The sequence below is a fragment of the Nesoenas mayeri genome, assembly GCF_963082525.1.
Source record: "Nesoenas mayeri genome assembly, chromosome: 10".
Taxonomy (NCBI): Eukaryota; Metazoa; Chordata; class Aves; order Columbiformes; family Columbidae; genus Nesoenas; species Nesoenas mayeri.
In genome coordinates this window covers 6,463,593-6,480,655 of record NC_137560.1, presented here as the reverse complement: position 1 = coordinate 6,480,655, position 17,063 = coordinate 6,463,593, and the positions used below count along the sequence as shown (strand labels likewise).

The window sequence follows — 17,063 nt, the reverse complement described above, 5'->3', positions numbered from 1 at the left end:
AACAGAATGAATACACATGTTCAAGACTTTTCTTTGCATATTCAGTTTTCCCTAAGGGCTCTTTATGTGTTTCATTCAAACTTGTGGAACAGAAGTTTACTGTGTAATTTTATAGCCAGTCATTACTGTGCAAATAAGTTAGAAACCCAAAACATTAGGTCATTTGTCCTGCAAGCTCAGCTACTAAGAAACAAGCTCTTTCTCAAAAAGAACAGACACCGTCAATGCAGAGTATAAGCTTCTGCATCTATTTGATATGTTAACTAACAGTAATTTTGTAAATAAAAGGCCTACATAAAGTGTACACAGCATTTGTGAATAACTGATTTCTAATGGGTAGAAAGCAGTAAACTAAAGTCTGGATTAATTTCAGAATCCTGCTATTACATAAGACATTACGTGGATTTCTGTATGACACTTGCACCTCAAGTTCCCTTTATATAGAATAAAAACATTAGGTTAGCTTAACAAAAGTCTGCAAATTAATATATATTTATTATAATATTTTAATATTAAAATAGTTGAACACAGAAACTATAATATTTGAAAGAAGTAAAAGCATACTGGTTTAAGCTTATTTACTACCAACCTCCCATTTAAAAACATGAGAATAAAAAATAAGAGAATTATGCTGTGGAAGGCATGAAAAACATGCAATCGATCATGTGCTTTATGTTAAAGGAAAGTTAGAAAACTTGTACCAAAATACCAACCTATTATATAAATCTGAAAATACCAAGAATCATGAACTTTAAAAAGATAAACTGATTCAGTCAAAAACAAAGTTCCTCAAATAATACTATCCTCTACTTAGACTAACTCCAATGTGAAAGACTGCATTTAAAGGCAGACTGATGAACATTAAGAAAAAGAATTTTTAAAATCCCCTTAAGATACTGTTAGAGAAAAAACATGGTCATACTCTAAGTCTTGTCTTAGATACAATGACTAATTGATCTAAGCCTCAAGTTCTTCACTCATTCTCAACACCACAAGAATACCAGTGGCTTCAGACTCTACCATCTCAGTTAAAACAGCCCCAAGGACAAAAGCATTTTTGAAAGAATAATGCCAACAGAGCTATGACAAATCATGACTAACTTTGGACACGCATGGCCTTATCTCCACTCTGGTTTAGCCATTGCTGGCTGTGCTCTGTGCATGCTCCTGAATCTTGACTGCTCTGTTTTGGAATGCCACCTATTGGTGACAGTAAATGTAATTTTTCTGTTAGAAGCATAAGAATGCTCAAGATATAGAGTAATTTTGAATTTCTTGGAAACTAAATGCAGAACAGAACCCATTATAGATGAACATTTTTTACTATCTACGCTTAATAAAAACTTCCACTAAAAAAGCACAAGTAGTGTTATTGCGACCAACCTTCCGAAAGGTTTCCTCTACTGCAGAACCAAAAAGATTCTGGTGAAAAAGAGGATGGCTAGAAATGGAAGCAAAAGCAACATCTCTTTTCATCCATGGTGAAAAATACCTTGCACAGAAATGACAAACCAAAAGCATTTGGGGCAGCGTATCAGAAATTAATTGAGCATTTTTTCTGTTACTTTGCCATTTCTATGTTTGGGAGCTACAACAACCTGGAAGAAATTTTAGCAATCAAAAAAGTCTTCACTTTTACACTTTACAGCTCTCAAGATCTCCCTTGCTGGAAGCAGTAACACTTACTAAACCACAAATGCCCGCTGGCACTGCAAATCTAAACTACCTCTTTAAATGCAACCTCAAATACAAAGCTAGCACCTATTTGAATTTTACTGTTGTCCTTAAGGGCAGAGAACCACAAAACTAAAATTGCTTACTTGAGCTCCCAGAGGGCAATTTCTTTCCAAGAGGAAGCTTGGTGATAATCACCTACTGTGTATCGGTCCACCTGCTTTGAAAAGTGCACCAGGTGACTGACGCAATCCTAAAAACTCTCTAGGTATCTGATTGTCTTCTTTTTTGCCCTTCCAGGATCCATTCTGAGACGCACAAAAGCATGGAGGCTACATCATTAGTCTATTATTTCCTTCTTGTCTCTCTGTGCATTGATTTTTCTCAAAATGAAACCAGCGCAGTTGCCAGGAGGCACAGGAGAAGAATGCGCTCCAGAGGACAGATGAGGAGCTCCCCGGCAGGCCACAGGTCCCCAAGACAGTCGAGGACAGAGCTTCCAGCTCCTGTTGCTGTAGTCCCCAGCATCCCTCTGATTAATATTGACGACAGTGTCATGGGAGTGTTTGACTCTCTCATAGGTTTGGGTGGACATGAATCCAGTTACAGTGTCTTACCAGGTAAGAAAAAAGCCCTCTGCTATTTAGAGTGGGCCCATTTTTCTCTTGATAGCAAATGAACTGTATAAAATCATGAAAGCTTTATTTTAGCTCTACCCTGTTTCCTGAAAAATAAGACCTAACCTGAAAATAAGCCCCAGCCTGATTTTTCAGGATTTTTGAGGATGCTCAAAATATAAACCCTACTCCAAAAATAAGCCCTAGTTACAGTTCATAAGTCAATTTAAAAAGTGCCCAGGCAGCTATACATGTAAAAAAGTAAAATTAATTGGCAATAGAATGCAGCAGGACAGATAGACCCTTCACCAAGAAAAGCTGACAGCCCCAAAAGAAGCACACTCAAAACACCCCATGAGACCCAGACCAATAAGGGTTGGCAAGTTGGCTCTCACACACAGATCGGAGAGTTATGATGATGTTCCAGAATGTGATGCTGGGACTATATTTGAATAAATGTTCTTTTTAAATTCAAGAATAAATGTAGATTATTGTTCATGGAAAAACAAGTCCTAACACATCTTTTGGAGCAAAAATTAATATAAGACCCTGTCTTATTTTCAGGGAAACAAGGTAATGTAAATTTTGTTGGGATATTTTCATATCTTCAAACATGTAGCAAGTTTGAAGGCCATTTTGAAGAATTTCTTCCTCAATGTATCTCCTAAGTCAACTAACTTTCACTGAGGCCCTAACACAAACAACACGTTATTTCAAATGGATTTAAGTTTGTTGTTATTGTTGTTATTTTCTGAAAAGCAACATTCGTACTATGTGTACATGCAATATTTTGGGAATAAGTCCTTATTTTGTAAGTAAATCAGTAACATACAGTAATATCTGTGATATGAAACTTACATTACAAACAAGACCCTTAAGATGGAAAATTAAACAGGGAGGAAAAAAGCCACAAATTCAACACAGGATCGCTCTATTCTCCATCTAATGTGGAGAACCTTGATTTATTTAAAAGAAGTTCAATAGTATGATTTATATAAAACTCAGCTTCTTGGTGATCTAGAGGTTTTCACATTGCTGTACTAATATGTATCTTATGGGTTTTGAAGGAGATGTATAAAAGAGGATTTGATGTCTTAAGAAACAAACAAAAAAGTGTAATTTCACTGATCTCTACTGGTACTTGGTAATTGTAACAGGCCTGTCTACAGTCTCCCCAAAGAACACAAGACCAGGCAGGGACTGAGAACTGATACTTGTTAAGCGTCTCTTTGGTGCAGTAGAGAGAACTCATGCTCTAGAATGCTCGTGATTATACATTCAACATCACAAAGTTTCCAAAAGTCTAAAAATCAGACATCCATTGTGCAGATAAGAACTTTTGAATACCACTGTCAGTATTTTTCAGTTTTGAAACCCAATTGAAATTATCAAGATGTTATAACCAATTAAAAATTATTGAGATGTTATAACACTTCATTTCTGTACATAAGAGGTTGAAGAAGAGACATTGGGATGTTGTGAGGAACCAATACAAGGGAGTGTCCACTCTGTACCTAATAAATATAAAGATACTCCCATTCCAGCACCAAGAGATCACATGCTGAGTAAAATCACCATATGCAATTTTATGAGGAAACAAACAAACACAACAAAAACAATGCCCTTACTACCACTGTTCTATATAACATGATCATAATATATTTTTATAAGCAAAACGTTAATCTTAGGGTATCACACAAGAGACATGACCACTAGGCTAATAGGTCTGAACTTAAATGGCAAAACATATTTTAGTCACATTTTCTCAACAATTATTATTTGTGGTTAATCCTCACTTTCAGAAAGGCTGAACTATGTCAAATCAAATATTTTAAAGGAAGGAGTTTCGATGGGAAAACTAGCAAAACCCTTGACTATAGCATTTCTAGCGTGTACAACACTATTACATACTACAAATGTCAAACCTTTAATTTAAAAATACTTTTAAAATTAAACAGAGGAAAATGCCACATAAATAGCATACACTTCATGTAAGATATTCCAGTGTCTCTGTCAGAGACCATCAGTCATGCTGAAATAATGCATGGTTCTTCCCCCCTCCCCGCTCCGTTTGTTTCTTTCTATCTGGACTTGCATCCAAAAGCTGAGCTAAAACCACTGAACTCATTTTATTTGGAGCTTCACACTGAATTTACACCATATTTCCAAAGGTTAAAAGTCCTGTGCTCATCTGCCAAAGACTTCAACCACAAGGCATTTTTTAGTCTAGCTTTTAAAGTTCAAAATTTTTTCAAGTTAATGTCAGATTTGGAAAAAACAGAGCCTGTTAAATAATAGAACAGTATTATTAATCATGCTCCAGAACAGAAGAAAATGTAATCCAAAACTTAATTTTAATTCTCCTAGCTACTAACTTTGCTCTCAGTAGCCTAAAAAAACAATTTACAGAAATTATATGCATGATGAAAATTAAGACTTAAATATAGATTTAACAGTAACCAGATAATACCTCCTTCCTCCATATAGAAATCAAGTGAACCATTTAAATGAAATCAAACAGTTCACCACAACATAAGAGAACCTGCAGTTGTTTGTCCTTTACAGTCTGCCCATTAAGCAGCACAGAACGGGATGTGCACCGCTGCACTATTTCTAATATGTCTTACACCTCATTCTCCTTGCTCGTACCACCATCCTGAAGTTACTTGGTGGACAGGAAGTTTAAGGAGCATCTCAGCGCAGCCTGTACTCTGTGTCAGAGGGGTTATGTGAATTCCAAGAGTGCCAAATAGAAGTTCTGCCACACAGTAAGTGGGTACCTCTTTGAGCACACACACTTGTCCTGTCTTTTTAAGTAACTCTCACGTTCACAGAAAACAAGATAATTTGTTAAAGAAGGCTGCAGAGGCCAAGGCCTGATAAACCATGTCTTTATGCTTATTCAGACAAGACTTGCACCAATTTCAGATACAGTATAGTAGCTAAAACAAAATAAAGAATTTAAGGAAGCACAGAAGAATTTCCATCTCAAGCCAGATACATTCCTCTGGAACAGCTGACATTTTATTGTTTAACATGAGCAAGTGTAGTGTTCTTTTTGTGTTTCCTTTGGAGATTATTTAAAAGAAATATTGTGGCTTCCTGGCAAGCACATAAAAACCAGAAGTCAGGATCCAACAAACAGCTGGATTACAGATACCTGGGTAGAATGACAAGGGACTTCCAGCCAAATAACATTTGGCCTGGGCTAATTAATCTCCTTCAGTTAACATGGCTTGATTAGAGCACAATGTTATGTGGCCAAAATGATGCCCACATATCCTGGACCTTTAAAAATGGGTTTTTGAAAAAACAAGATGCAACTGTTCAAAAAATTAATTTCTCTCCCATTTCGTCTGGAGAGTAACTTACATCAAAAGAGCACTTTTTAAAAAATATAAGGAATATAGAGGAGCATCCAAACAGGATGATTCTGATAATCAATTTTTATTCTAGAACACAGGTTTGTTTTCACTGTTCTTTAAATAGCTAAGCAAAGGAATACACCTTTGTTATGAAACTGAGATTAAGACTGCCTTGAAGGACTTTGCAAAATGCCTGATTTGATTAAGTCCAGAGACATTTCAAACCAAATATTGACAATAGCCTGGTCAGGATATTTAGAGACCATCCTGAATAATCTTCCCTTTAAAGCTGCACAACCATGCATGGACCAGGGTGGAGTGTGGGAAACAAATCCAGCAAGCAATCCCTCCAAAAACTATTCATCTATCACTAATGAAAGTCTCTTGAAAGCAAGTTCAGCCGAGGTAAGATTTTTCCACTGCATTAGACAATCTTTAGCTGAAGGATGAAGTCAAACCATATAGGAAAAGAGGAAATTTTTTTGTATTTATATGCAGGAAAGTGCAAAGTAACTTAAAAATGGGTTTTCAGCTTGAAACTAGCACTTCGGCAGTGCGTTCTTACATTAATTAGAAAGAGGAAAAGGAAGGTGTGTAGGGAGTGCAGGTTCTCACTGGATTCAGAGGTATGCACAAAAATAGGAAAATATTCATATGGGATGAAGAATCTCAACCTTGGCTTCCCTTCTCTCAAATGAATGAAAAAAAAAAAGCATCATGCTAAAGTGCAATGTTTATCCTGAAGTCTGGATGAGAACCGCCCAAGGAAACTTTTGCTGAGGCAGACTCCATCACTGGAAGGAAAGAGACACTCGGAACAGTTTCCTTCCCAAGTCTTTACGCTCTTCAAACAACTTGCCTACTGGATATCTGAGTATAGCTTACAAAATAAATCTTTTCTACATTTCTTTCTGAAAATTTCTACAGGTACCTTGTGGAAATATCTTTTTTCTTGGTGTAGATTCATGTCCAGAAGTTTTGGAGACAAAGTATTTATTTGAACTTTCTGCTTTGCTAGCAAAGATTTTTTTTTCAGATAAAGCAGTTACAGGAAAGTGGAGATGTTTCTCATCTTACCAGTTATTACAGAATGGACTTTACTTCCATTAAGACCATCCACAGTCATTATAAAGTGAATATTGTTAGCCTCTCAGTTCCACAAAGCCTTAACAAAACTTTCTCATTTAATATGCAATATATTAGAAAAGATGTCTAGTGCACACGAGAGAAAGAGAAGGGGTTCTGGAAAAAATATTCTCAGGTTCTGCATGATTTATTTTAATTCCATTGTAATGAAGAAAAAGTTTGCTTCTTTCTCAACTGTATCTATGCACAGCTTTCATTGAGATCTGTGACTTCTGCGTTCCATTTCTAAGCATGGAGAGGAAAGAGGACCTGCCATGCAAAAAAACTCTCAAACTCACCATTTAGATTTAATTTTCCCGTTTTAGGAATATCTCTGAACTTGAATAACTCAAGATTTTTCCAGAAGACAAAGCTGGTGAGGGTCCTCATCAGCTGGCTAGGAAGAGGAGGAAACAAACTATTCTAGTGACTGCCTGAAACAGAGGGAACAGACAATTTGGGGGACAGAGAACCTGCCCTCAGCTTTCAGGGTGAAGCTGTGAGCAGGTGACAGCTCCATCCACATTAATTGTGTGCTTGGCCTTCATCACCTTCACAGCAGAGAGGCCAAGAACCAAACAGGCACTGGAGACTGCTACTAAGCTGAAGAAAACAGAGTTATGAAGAATAAGGAATAGGGGTAAGATACTTAGAATAGGGTGTATTTTACATATTTTCAAAATGACAACAAAATAGCAGCACTTCTTTCCAAACTTTCAAATAAACAGTGCTGGTTTTATTTTAGTTTAAGCTATTTAACTCCAATTTTCTATTTTTTCTTAGGAAAGAAGGGACACTGCACAGCTAATGGGATGATTCTGTATGATAAAGCCGTCTGGTCTCCCCAGCCCTGCATTACCTGTCTCTGTTCAAAAGGAGAAGTGATATGTGACACAACCATGTGCCACCCTCTGAAATGTCCCCAAACTATTATACCTGCAGGAGAATGCTGCCCAGTTTGTTCTGATACTGGTATGGTCCACCATAGTATTTTTATTTTTTTAAAACTCTCTCACCCAAAACGTAACATAAAGGCTACATTTAACGATATCAAGGATTAAGGTATGCATTATCCTCTTATAGCAAAAACAAGTCTTGAATTACATGAGCATAAGAGCAGGTCTTCATAATTTCTAGTCAAGTTGTCTTCAGTTTCTTAGAGTACACTAGCTGTTAGATGACTTTGACACAATACTTACATAAGAGATGTTAAGTATGCAATAGTAAAGATATTTGTATTTCTCTTTTTATTTTCCCCTTTCTGCTTCTTCCCTCCTATCTTAACAAAATTTTGGCAAATGTATGAAGAAAGAACATCTGGTTACATTTTATATCCCACTTCCATTTACAAAGGATTGGTCAATAACTACTAACCATTATTAATGTATTACTCATACATAATAAACAGTTTACAGACTGGTAAATCTTTGTTAGGAGTGTAAAAACATGCAGCTACTTAGTATAAATCAAGAGACAAAAGTCAACTCACAAGAGGAACAACAGAACTACAATCTTGCTTCTTCATAAAAATTTGAACAAAATCAGTACCTTTAAGAGGAAAGGAATTGAGGAGATAAAGACAAAAAGTGATTTCCTTCCCTCACTCCCAAGATCCCAAGACTGCAACATGCTGAACTTAAACTCCACTGACCATAAAAATATTATTTAGTGTCGCATGTGTGCACACATACGACACACAGAAATGTAGAGACATCATAGAAATTATCTGTAGAACTAGAAGTCATGTTGATAGAAACAGTCTCCTTTTATGTGAATTGCGGGGTCATGCGAGTAAAAACTGCATTTTGGTAATGGAGTTAACACATTTCCCCAGGAGGTTCCCCACCTGCAGCCTTGTCTGCACCTGACAGTCCTTTGCACAGGAGAACAAGTCTTAACCTTTGTGAATTTTATTCCAATTACCTTCCACTCACTTCCAGACAGATTATTTTTCCTCTTTAGACACCTCCATTAATAGAAAACAACTAATTAAGATACTAGTTAAGAAGGGAGATAATGAAGGCTATATTAATTTTCTCCACTTTTTTCTAGAGTTGGAATGAATCACATCTGTCTACAAACTTCATGGTTGACATAGTAATCTCTCAAAGTATGTCTCTTCTATCAAGTAGTAATATAAGCCCATATTTTCATTCTTTCAAATCATATTCTAAGGGGAATACTATTCTTCTATAGTTACCATATTTTGACTATATGAGGGGAACAAGGTTTACTAAAACTTTAGTTTCATATCCTCTTATCAGACAACTTTTTTTTTGTTCTCATTGTCTCTGGTTAGCATCCAGTTTGGATCCAAGTATTATCTCACTGGATGACATAAGTGAGTTTTCTGGTGATTCTCCAGAACCCAATGACCTTGACAACACCAAAGTATTGTCATCAGCGCATCCTCAAACTGAAAAAGATGAACTGCTTAGAACAGAAGTGGTAGAGCTTAAAGACAAAGAGGGTCACAAAAAGGGTGAAAAGAAAAGAAAAAGGAAAGGCAAAAAAAATCGACGTAAGGATAAAGGCCGTCGCAGAGAGAAGCAGCCTGTCACAAGAAAAGAAGCTGCAGAAGATGATGTACAATATGAAAGTGATGAAGATGATGGTACTTTCAGAATGCCATCTCATTTCCCAATTCCTGTTCCACCCATAGAAGCTCCTCCTCTGCCAGCTGCGTGTTCTGCCTCGGACACCACAGTGAGCTGCATCAACGCCAAACTTACACAAATCCCACCAATCTCAGATCCAGATCTAACAAGTCTAGACCTCACAGGTAAATAACGGCTCTACTTGGCGCTATTTTTTCCCATGAAGTAATATTATCCATTCTCAAATACAGTCAACAATAGCATTAATACTTTGTCGTTCCTTATCATAGATATGTATTAGAATTAATTTCACAGCTAAACCTCTAAAGCAATAAATTAAAAATGTTAGATTTCCTTACTAGTGTTTAAATCCTAATATGAATATATCTACACACCATTATTGTACATAATACAACAATTTTTGTAATCTATTTTTCATGTACAATACCACACAGCTCAGATGCATACTGTATTTCATAACTCAAACTATTTTCTTGAATTCTGTCCTAGGAAATAGTATCACTACTATCTCAGATGAGGCATTCAATGGAATACCTAATCTGGAATGGATTGATCTGAGTAAAAATAATATCACCTCTCCTGGCATAGGTCCCAAAGCATTCAAAGTAAGAAAAACTGACTTTTCTACTATCCTATGACTAATCATTGCTTAAAGGAAAGTTTTTCTTGCTTTTCAGTCTATGGATCTAAAACAGTTTGCACCTTGTATGAGCAAACATCATATAATTGCAATACAGTTAATCCTGGCTATTTCAGGAAATCTCTTGTCATAATCAATAATATCTGGAGACTTTTGAAAGACATTCACCAAGTACTAAATTTTTAACAATAAGAGAGGGACAGTTTTCTGATATTTTATCAGGTGCAGCTGAGGTGTTTCAGAATTGAACGGCTCATATTCCATTAACAACACCTGGGATATTTAGGCCCAACATTTGTAAATGTATGTATCATCTTTCTCACTACATTAGCTCTGTAAAGCTTATGCTCTGGAATACCCTAAAAGATCTGCTAATGCCAGGTCTTGCTATAAAAATCCACTCGATAGCAGTTCATGTAATCAGCTGTATCCTTATTGTTGACTATCTTTAATGAGATACTTTGAAGCACAGCAGCTTACTGAAAGAGCTGCTTTCTCATAAAATAGTCCAAGAATCTTTCTGTATTCAGTCTTTTTCTTCCAAGGAGAATTTACACGGTAATCGGATATTCAAGTGCATCTACATATTCCTTACTTGAAGACAGAATAGTCCCATAACAATTTCTTATGCAAGCAAGTATGCACAGGCAGTAATTCAAGTGCAGAAGTAAGTCATCAAGGCTTTGCTTTTACAGGCAAGATGGCTACAAAAAGCATACAAACAACGTATCGAATTATCACAGTATGTTTTTACTTTTGTTTCCTGCCATATGCAATCAGTCTTCTTGTAGGACTCTCTGGATACCACCTCCCTCCATAGCATGAACAACTTTGGCTGATTTCAGAGGACTTCGGTTTGTACAACTCCTATGAAATCAAAGTGGATGGAAAAGACTGACCAGGAAGGTGCTTCAATCATGAAATAAATTTTCATGAGGCTTACATCACTCCACCTTTTAAGGAAATGCTCACTACTGCATGATTACTGATGTGCATTTGTCAAAATTAATCTGTCATAATTTTTCATACCGATTTTTTAAGCCAGCTAAAGTAATAAAATCCTAGGTCACTGAAAAAAATGCTGTTGTTATGCTTGAGTAAGGTAAATTTGCTGACTTATAGAAAACCATCAGTTTGCTCACAAACAAAGAGTATAAATGCATGATCTATAAATGTATGTACTTTGAACTCCTAAATCCTGCAGTGGGGTAATACCTACATGAGTCACGGGCCGTAGCGGTAATACAAGCAGTCATGACTGGGCCCCGTTAAAAGCTGATGTGCTCAATCAACCTCTTCTGGTTACACATTACATCAACTGGCACCTTTGTTAATATTTGGCATAAATAAACCAATTGATTAAATTGACAGGAGAAAGCCACTTTTTAATTCCAAACACTGGATACTCGTGCACTGCTGCTGAAAATCTTCAAAATGTGTGTGTTTGAGAAAATGTGAACTAAGATTTCAAGATTAAGTTTAACCGTATATTTTATACTTGGATAATCTAAGTTCTCTTCTTCATCCCTCTGACTAAGGTCCTGAAAAAGCTAAAACGTTTGTATTTGGATGGAAATATGCTGGTTCATATTCCCTCTGGACTGCCATCAACGTTGGAAGAAATAAAAATAAATGACAACCACCTTCATGCCATTGATGAAGATGGCTTACAAGGTACTAAGAAAACTAATATCCGTCATATGAATGAATATCCATCATATGTTGAATATACATACTCTCCTGACCCAAACCTAATTGCTTTATGTGTGGTGAAACTATATTATTAATTAAATTGCACAAAAGTGTGAATCTCTAAAATTCTACAAACTAATAAGCAATATAATTCTATGATTATGAGATAATGAAAATTCTTTCACTATATTTCTTCCTTGCTGTAAACTGATCTGAATAACGCTTAAGACAGTTAATTTTTAAACATGCATTTTAACAAGATATAAGATGGCATTAACTTACAGAAATTCCAACTTTTTTTCCCTAGATTTAAAAAACTTGGTCACTCTGGAATTAGAAGGCAATAAACTTAGTGAAGCGAATGTCAGCCCTTTGGCCTTTTATCCTTTGAAAAGTCTCTCCTATTTGCGACTGGGAAGAAATAAATTTAGAATTATCCCACAAGGTCTTCCTGCTACTCTTGAGGTAAAACCAAAACCACCAAAAAGAAAACCAAAACAGAACAAAACCAACCAAACAAGAAAGCTTTATTTTTCCAGACATTTTCATAATCTTTTTTCCTCCTACTTACTGCCTTACTATCATCAGGTGGAGATAAAGTTAAATATTATAAATTTGTTTTGAGGTAACGCTAGTAATTTTTATTCCTAAATCATTATTTGTAGAAATTTACTTATGTACCCAACTCCCTCCCGAGAGGTATCTTTTAAGTCTGAATTTATCTAGTGCTGTCTCACAAAATAGTTCCTGCAACTTCTGTCTGCTCAGTCGCACATAATTCACCAAAAACTCCTAATACAATGTCTTAGCGGAAAAAACATGGTAAACATTGGGTTAATGCACAGAGGAAAGCTCACAAGACATATATCTCAAAACAGACTTCTTGAGAGCATGGAAGAGCCACTAGCCAACCACAAGAGTAAAAAAAGGCATCAAAAATAACACAGTAAAATGTGACATTCCTAACATTATTTCATCATTTAGATCCAGAGAGGTTCTCCTTCCCCTCTCCTCTGCCCTGTTGAGACCACATGTGTACAGTTCTGGCCCCTCAGTTCCAGAAGGACAGGGAACTGCTGGAGAGAGTCCAGCACAGGGCAACAAAGATGCTGAAGGGAGTGGAGCATCTCCCTTATGAGGAAAGGCTGAGGGAGCTGGGGCTCTTTAGCTTGGAGGAGACTGAGGGGTGACCTTATTAATGTTTACAAATATAGAAAGGGTGAGTGTCAGGAGGATGGAGCCAGGCTCTTCTCGGTGACAACCAACGATAGGACAAGGGGTAATGGTTTCAAACTGGAACACAAGAGGTTCCACTTAAATTTGAGAAGAAACTTCTTCTCAGTGAGGGTGCCAGAACACTGGCCCAGGCTGCCCAGGGGGGTTGTGGAGTCTCCTTCTCTGCAGACATACCAACCCACCTGGACACCTTCCTGTGTAACCTCATCTGGGTGTTCCTGCTCCATGGGGGGATTGCACTGGATGAGCTTTCCAGGTCCCTTCCAACCCCTGACTTTCTGGGATTCTGTATTTCACATCGTATTTATCTTACATTACAAGCCATTATCAGGATCTCAATCTGTTTAAAATATGCAGTTTTGACATGTTGTAGACTCACAACATTAAGTTTTGTAAAACATTAACATTCTGTATTCCTACAAATTTGAAAGTTTCAAAGCTCACAAGTGCCCAGCAAAATTATTAAGAAAGCAAGACTCTTAATATTTTTTCCTCTCACTAATAGCTTTCCAAGATAAAACAAACAAACAAACAAACAACTTCTTGTCAATCTCATCACTCTTACATTATGTACTCTTACACTGTACAACTTCAGACAAGACAAACGATACAGTTATTTTTCTATTAGATCTTTCAAAGGAATCTCTATTCTCACAAATGAGAAAACAAAACAATTGCTTTGAAAAACTGCATTTCTGAAAGTCACACTACAGATACAAACCAGCTCAGATTCAGATTATGATTTCTTTATCCAGAAATTAACAGACAGATCAGGTAATATACAGGACAGGTAATAGCTACATGTTGAATTTGCAGTGGGAAAGAAGAGCGTATTTTGCTTTCACACATTTTCTTTCCAAATGTACTTTCAGGAGTTATACCTTGAAAATAATCAAATTGAAGAAGTGTCAGAAATTTGCTTTAACCATACAAGAAACATAAATGTCATTGTGCTAAAGCATAACAAATTAGAAGAGCACAGAATAGCACCTTTGGCTTGGATAAACCAAGAGTAAGTATGAATCATTTAAACTATAATTATTTTCTAGTTCTCTGTTATTGGTGAGTCAGATAATGAAATAAATATTTACACTTCATTACTTTTCGCTTGAAATTGGAGTTTTCATTTACTTGATTTTCTTAGCTAATTTGCCTTAATTTCCTTTGCTAATTTGTCTCAGTTTCCTTTGCTTAAATTGTATAATCTAGGAAGTATTCAGAGTTGGCTTGAAAGCAAAAAGATTTTACACCTGAATTCTGTACTGTAGTAACATGGAAGTTTGAACATTTTTTTCTGACAGACCGATCAAAAACTGAACATTAATTATCAATAATACTCCATATAATTATACAATAATTTGGTGCTAATATATCATTATCTCACAGGTATTTTAAAAATAATTGAATATCATCCTAGTCTTATTTCCCTCAGATTAAAATTATAGAAGCAAGTAAGATGAAGGGAAGCCTGTGCAGCCCCATTGGGTAAGAGTAGAATATAAGCAGAGGAAGCAATGAGAATGAAAGCAGCAAAAGATGATACTGCTTTCAATTCTTCTGGTAGATTCTTTACCAAGCTCCATAGGGTACCTTGCCATAATCTGTCAGCTGCAGCCCTACCAGCTGATTTCTGGATTTGTAAACTGCTTAATCTGAAAACAACCACACTGTTAGTAAGGGCTTCTCTCATCTCTGGAAGTGAAGCACATTGGAATGAGTCTAAAGGAGCCATTCACAAAACAATTCCATTTCAAATGGGCTTTAGAACGAAATGCACAGATGCCTGTCAATGGGCCAGCCACTGCAGTGCCAATCTTATCAGGTGTTTTGCAGTGTAACTCGCTATTGCAGTTCAGCAATGCACATCAATCCCAAACTGGTCCCTTGAGTTTCCTCTATCCAACCTTCTCTCTGTACTCATTCCTGTAGGTTTCTTCCCACCAACAGCATCATTGTGCTTGTCTGATAATTCACTTAATTTCTTTCTATTCCCAGAGTAATTATGCATGACCATGTTCCATAAAATGCATTCTGTTCCATTAAGAAGAACAGATTTCCCTTTGAAATTTAGTTTCCTTGTAATCATGTTAAGCATTGTTTTGTACAGAACATAGCAGTAACAATGCAGAATGCTATCATGTTTACAGCCCATTTTTCTTTTCTCCTTTAATTCAGGAACTTGGAATCAATCGATCTCTCTTATAACAAGTTATATCATGTTCCCTCCTATCTGCCAAAATCTTTACTACATCTGATACTTATAGGAAATCAGATTGAAAGAATCCCAGGATATGTGTTTGGTCACATGAAGCCAGGGCTGGAGTATCTCTACCTGTCCTTTAACAAACTTACTGATGATGGAATAGATCCAGTATCATTTTTTGGAGCATATCACTCTCTGAGAGAGCTGTTTTTGGATCACAATGAATTGAAGTCTGTACCATTTGGAATTGATGAAATGAGAAAACTACGTTTTCTAAGACTGAACAATAATAAAATAAGGTAATTTCCAAGTTCTTTGTTACATTAATGGCATTAAAAAATTGTCACATCTTTTAAGAACTTTTTACTTTAAAGTAAATATTTTTTAAAAATTCTGAAGGCAGAGCTAAATCCTGCATTTTCTGCTGCAGTATTTCAAGTGTAGGACAAAAATGAGATTTCACCCTTCCTCATCATTCTTGAAAATGCTCACAAATCTCTAAATAAATTATATCCCTAAAATAAATTATAAGTTATAAGTTATCTTGAATAAATAAAATATAATTCCTCCCACAATGTCACAGGACGGTCCCTCCAGAGCGCATCTGCAGGACTCATACCAGTGATGATGATGTTCATGACCACAGCGAAGAGGAGGAGAACGTAGAGTCACGCTTGGAACATGTTCATCTTGAAAACAACTACATCAATACAAGACAGCTATCACCACACGCATTTTCATGCATAAGATCATATTGCAGTGTTGTTCTTAAACCACAGAAGATCAAATAAACACCCACAACTTCTGCATTGCAATCCCTATCTCTAGAAAAACAGCTTTATTTATTTTCTGCTACTAACAGGTCTGCTTATTTCTCAGTTAAACCCTTCTTGCTACTATAAATAAGATGCAGTATGCTATTTACTGAGTAAGGTAGTGTATTTCTCAATAGTGTTTCATTATAAAAACATTAAATGTAAAAATAGAAGCTCAAGATTATGTCACAAATTTTTATTTCTATTGATAGAAATTCTGCTTCAAGACAACAGACCAAACTGTGTCTCCAGATACAGCTGCATTAAATCAGATTTTAGAAACGAAGAATAGAACTAAACCCTCAACTTTGTCCTGCCTTATTTGATCAACTGAATTTAAAACATTTTAAATGTTACAAATAAAAGTCCTTCTGCTATGAACATTCTAGCAGTGCAAGAATCAAGTTTCTTAAAACATCCACGGTGCTGGAATTCCTACGAAGCTTTTTGCAGTGATATGTTTTCTTCTCAATGAAAGTTTATGGAAAAAATGTTAAGTTGTTTGTTTTAGAGAGATGACTCTGAATACTCATCCAATACTATGTTTGAATAGAGGGAGCTAGAGGAATGAACAACTAATTTCCATACAGATGTGCTTAAAAAAAAGAAGCAAAAAACTGAAGTTTTGTTTTTTTCTTCAGAGAGTGACAGGTCTCACTCATTTGCACAATAGTTAGTTTGCTAGCTTTCTATACTGCATAGAATCAGGATCCTATTGCCCATTTAGGGGACTAATTAGACTTTGTCAAAATAATCAGTTAGTGGTTATTTGAAAGCTTCTAGATAGTCATAGATCACCACTTCAGAGACAATGTTGATAAAGCAGTTTCAGTAATATGTTTGATGCGAATGTCTGCTTAGGTATACAGTAAGTATAAATTAAGTGTTTAAAAATAGATCCCTGTTTCCCTAGAAAGGAGTTCAGACTCTTGAAGAAAAGAAGCATTTTAATATACTGCTCCAGATTTTAATATTGTATTCTTTCTTTAAAGTGGCAGATCATAGACAGCATATTTGAACACCAAAGTTTAGTTTCCTCTGAAGCTTTCCCATCGTCATAAAAACAAACCCATATTGT

At 36.1% G+C, this 17,063-nt stretch overlaps 2 protein-coding genes across 2 annotated transcripts in view; one reads left to right on the top strand and one right to left on the bottom strand.

Annotated features, from left to right (window-relative positions):
• Positions 1–17,063, bottom strand: part of CENPP (centromere protein P) — a gene marked incomplete at its 3' end in the record, with an annotated part of 133,840 nt that overhangs the window by 29,901 nt on the left and 86,876 nt on the right. The window lies entirely within an intron of this gene.
• Positions 2,000–15,961, top strand: ECM2 (extracellular matrix protein 2; the record flags this gene model as incomplete). The annotated part of the gene is made up of 9 exons (XM_080350390.1): positions 2,000–2,294; positions 7,565–7,753; positions 9,081–9,563; positions 9,889–10,004; positions 11,578–11,713; positions 12,039–12,196; positions 13,840–13,979; positions 15,143–15,469; positions 15,754–15,961. 9 exons carry the CDS (start codon positions 2,000–2,002, stop codon positions 15,959–15,961), a joined length of 2,052 nt encoding a protein of 683 aa, XP_080206516.1.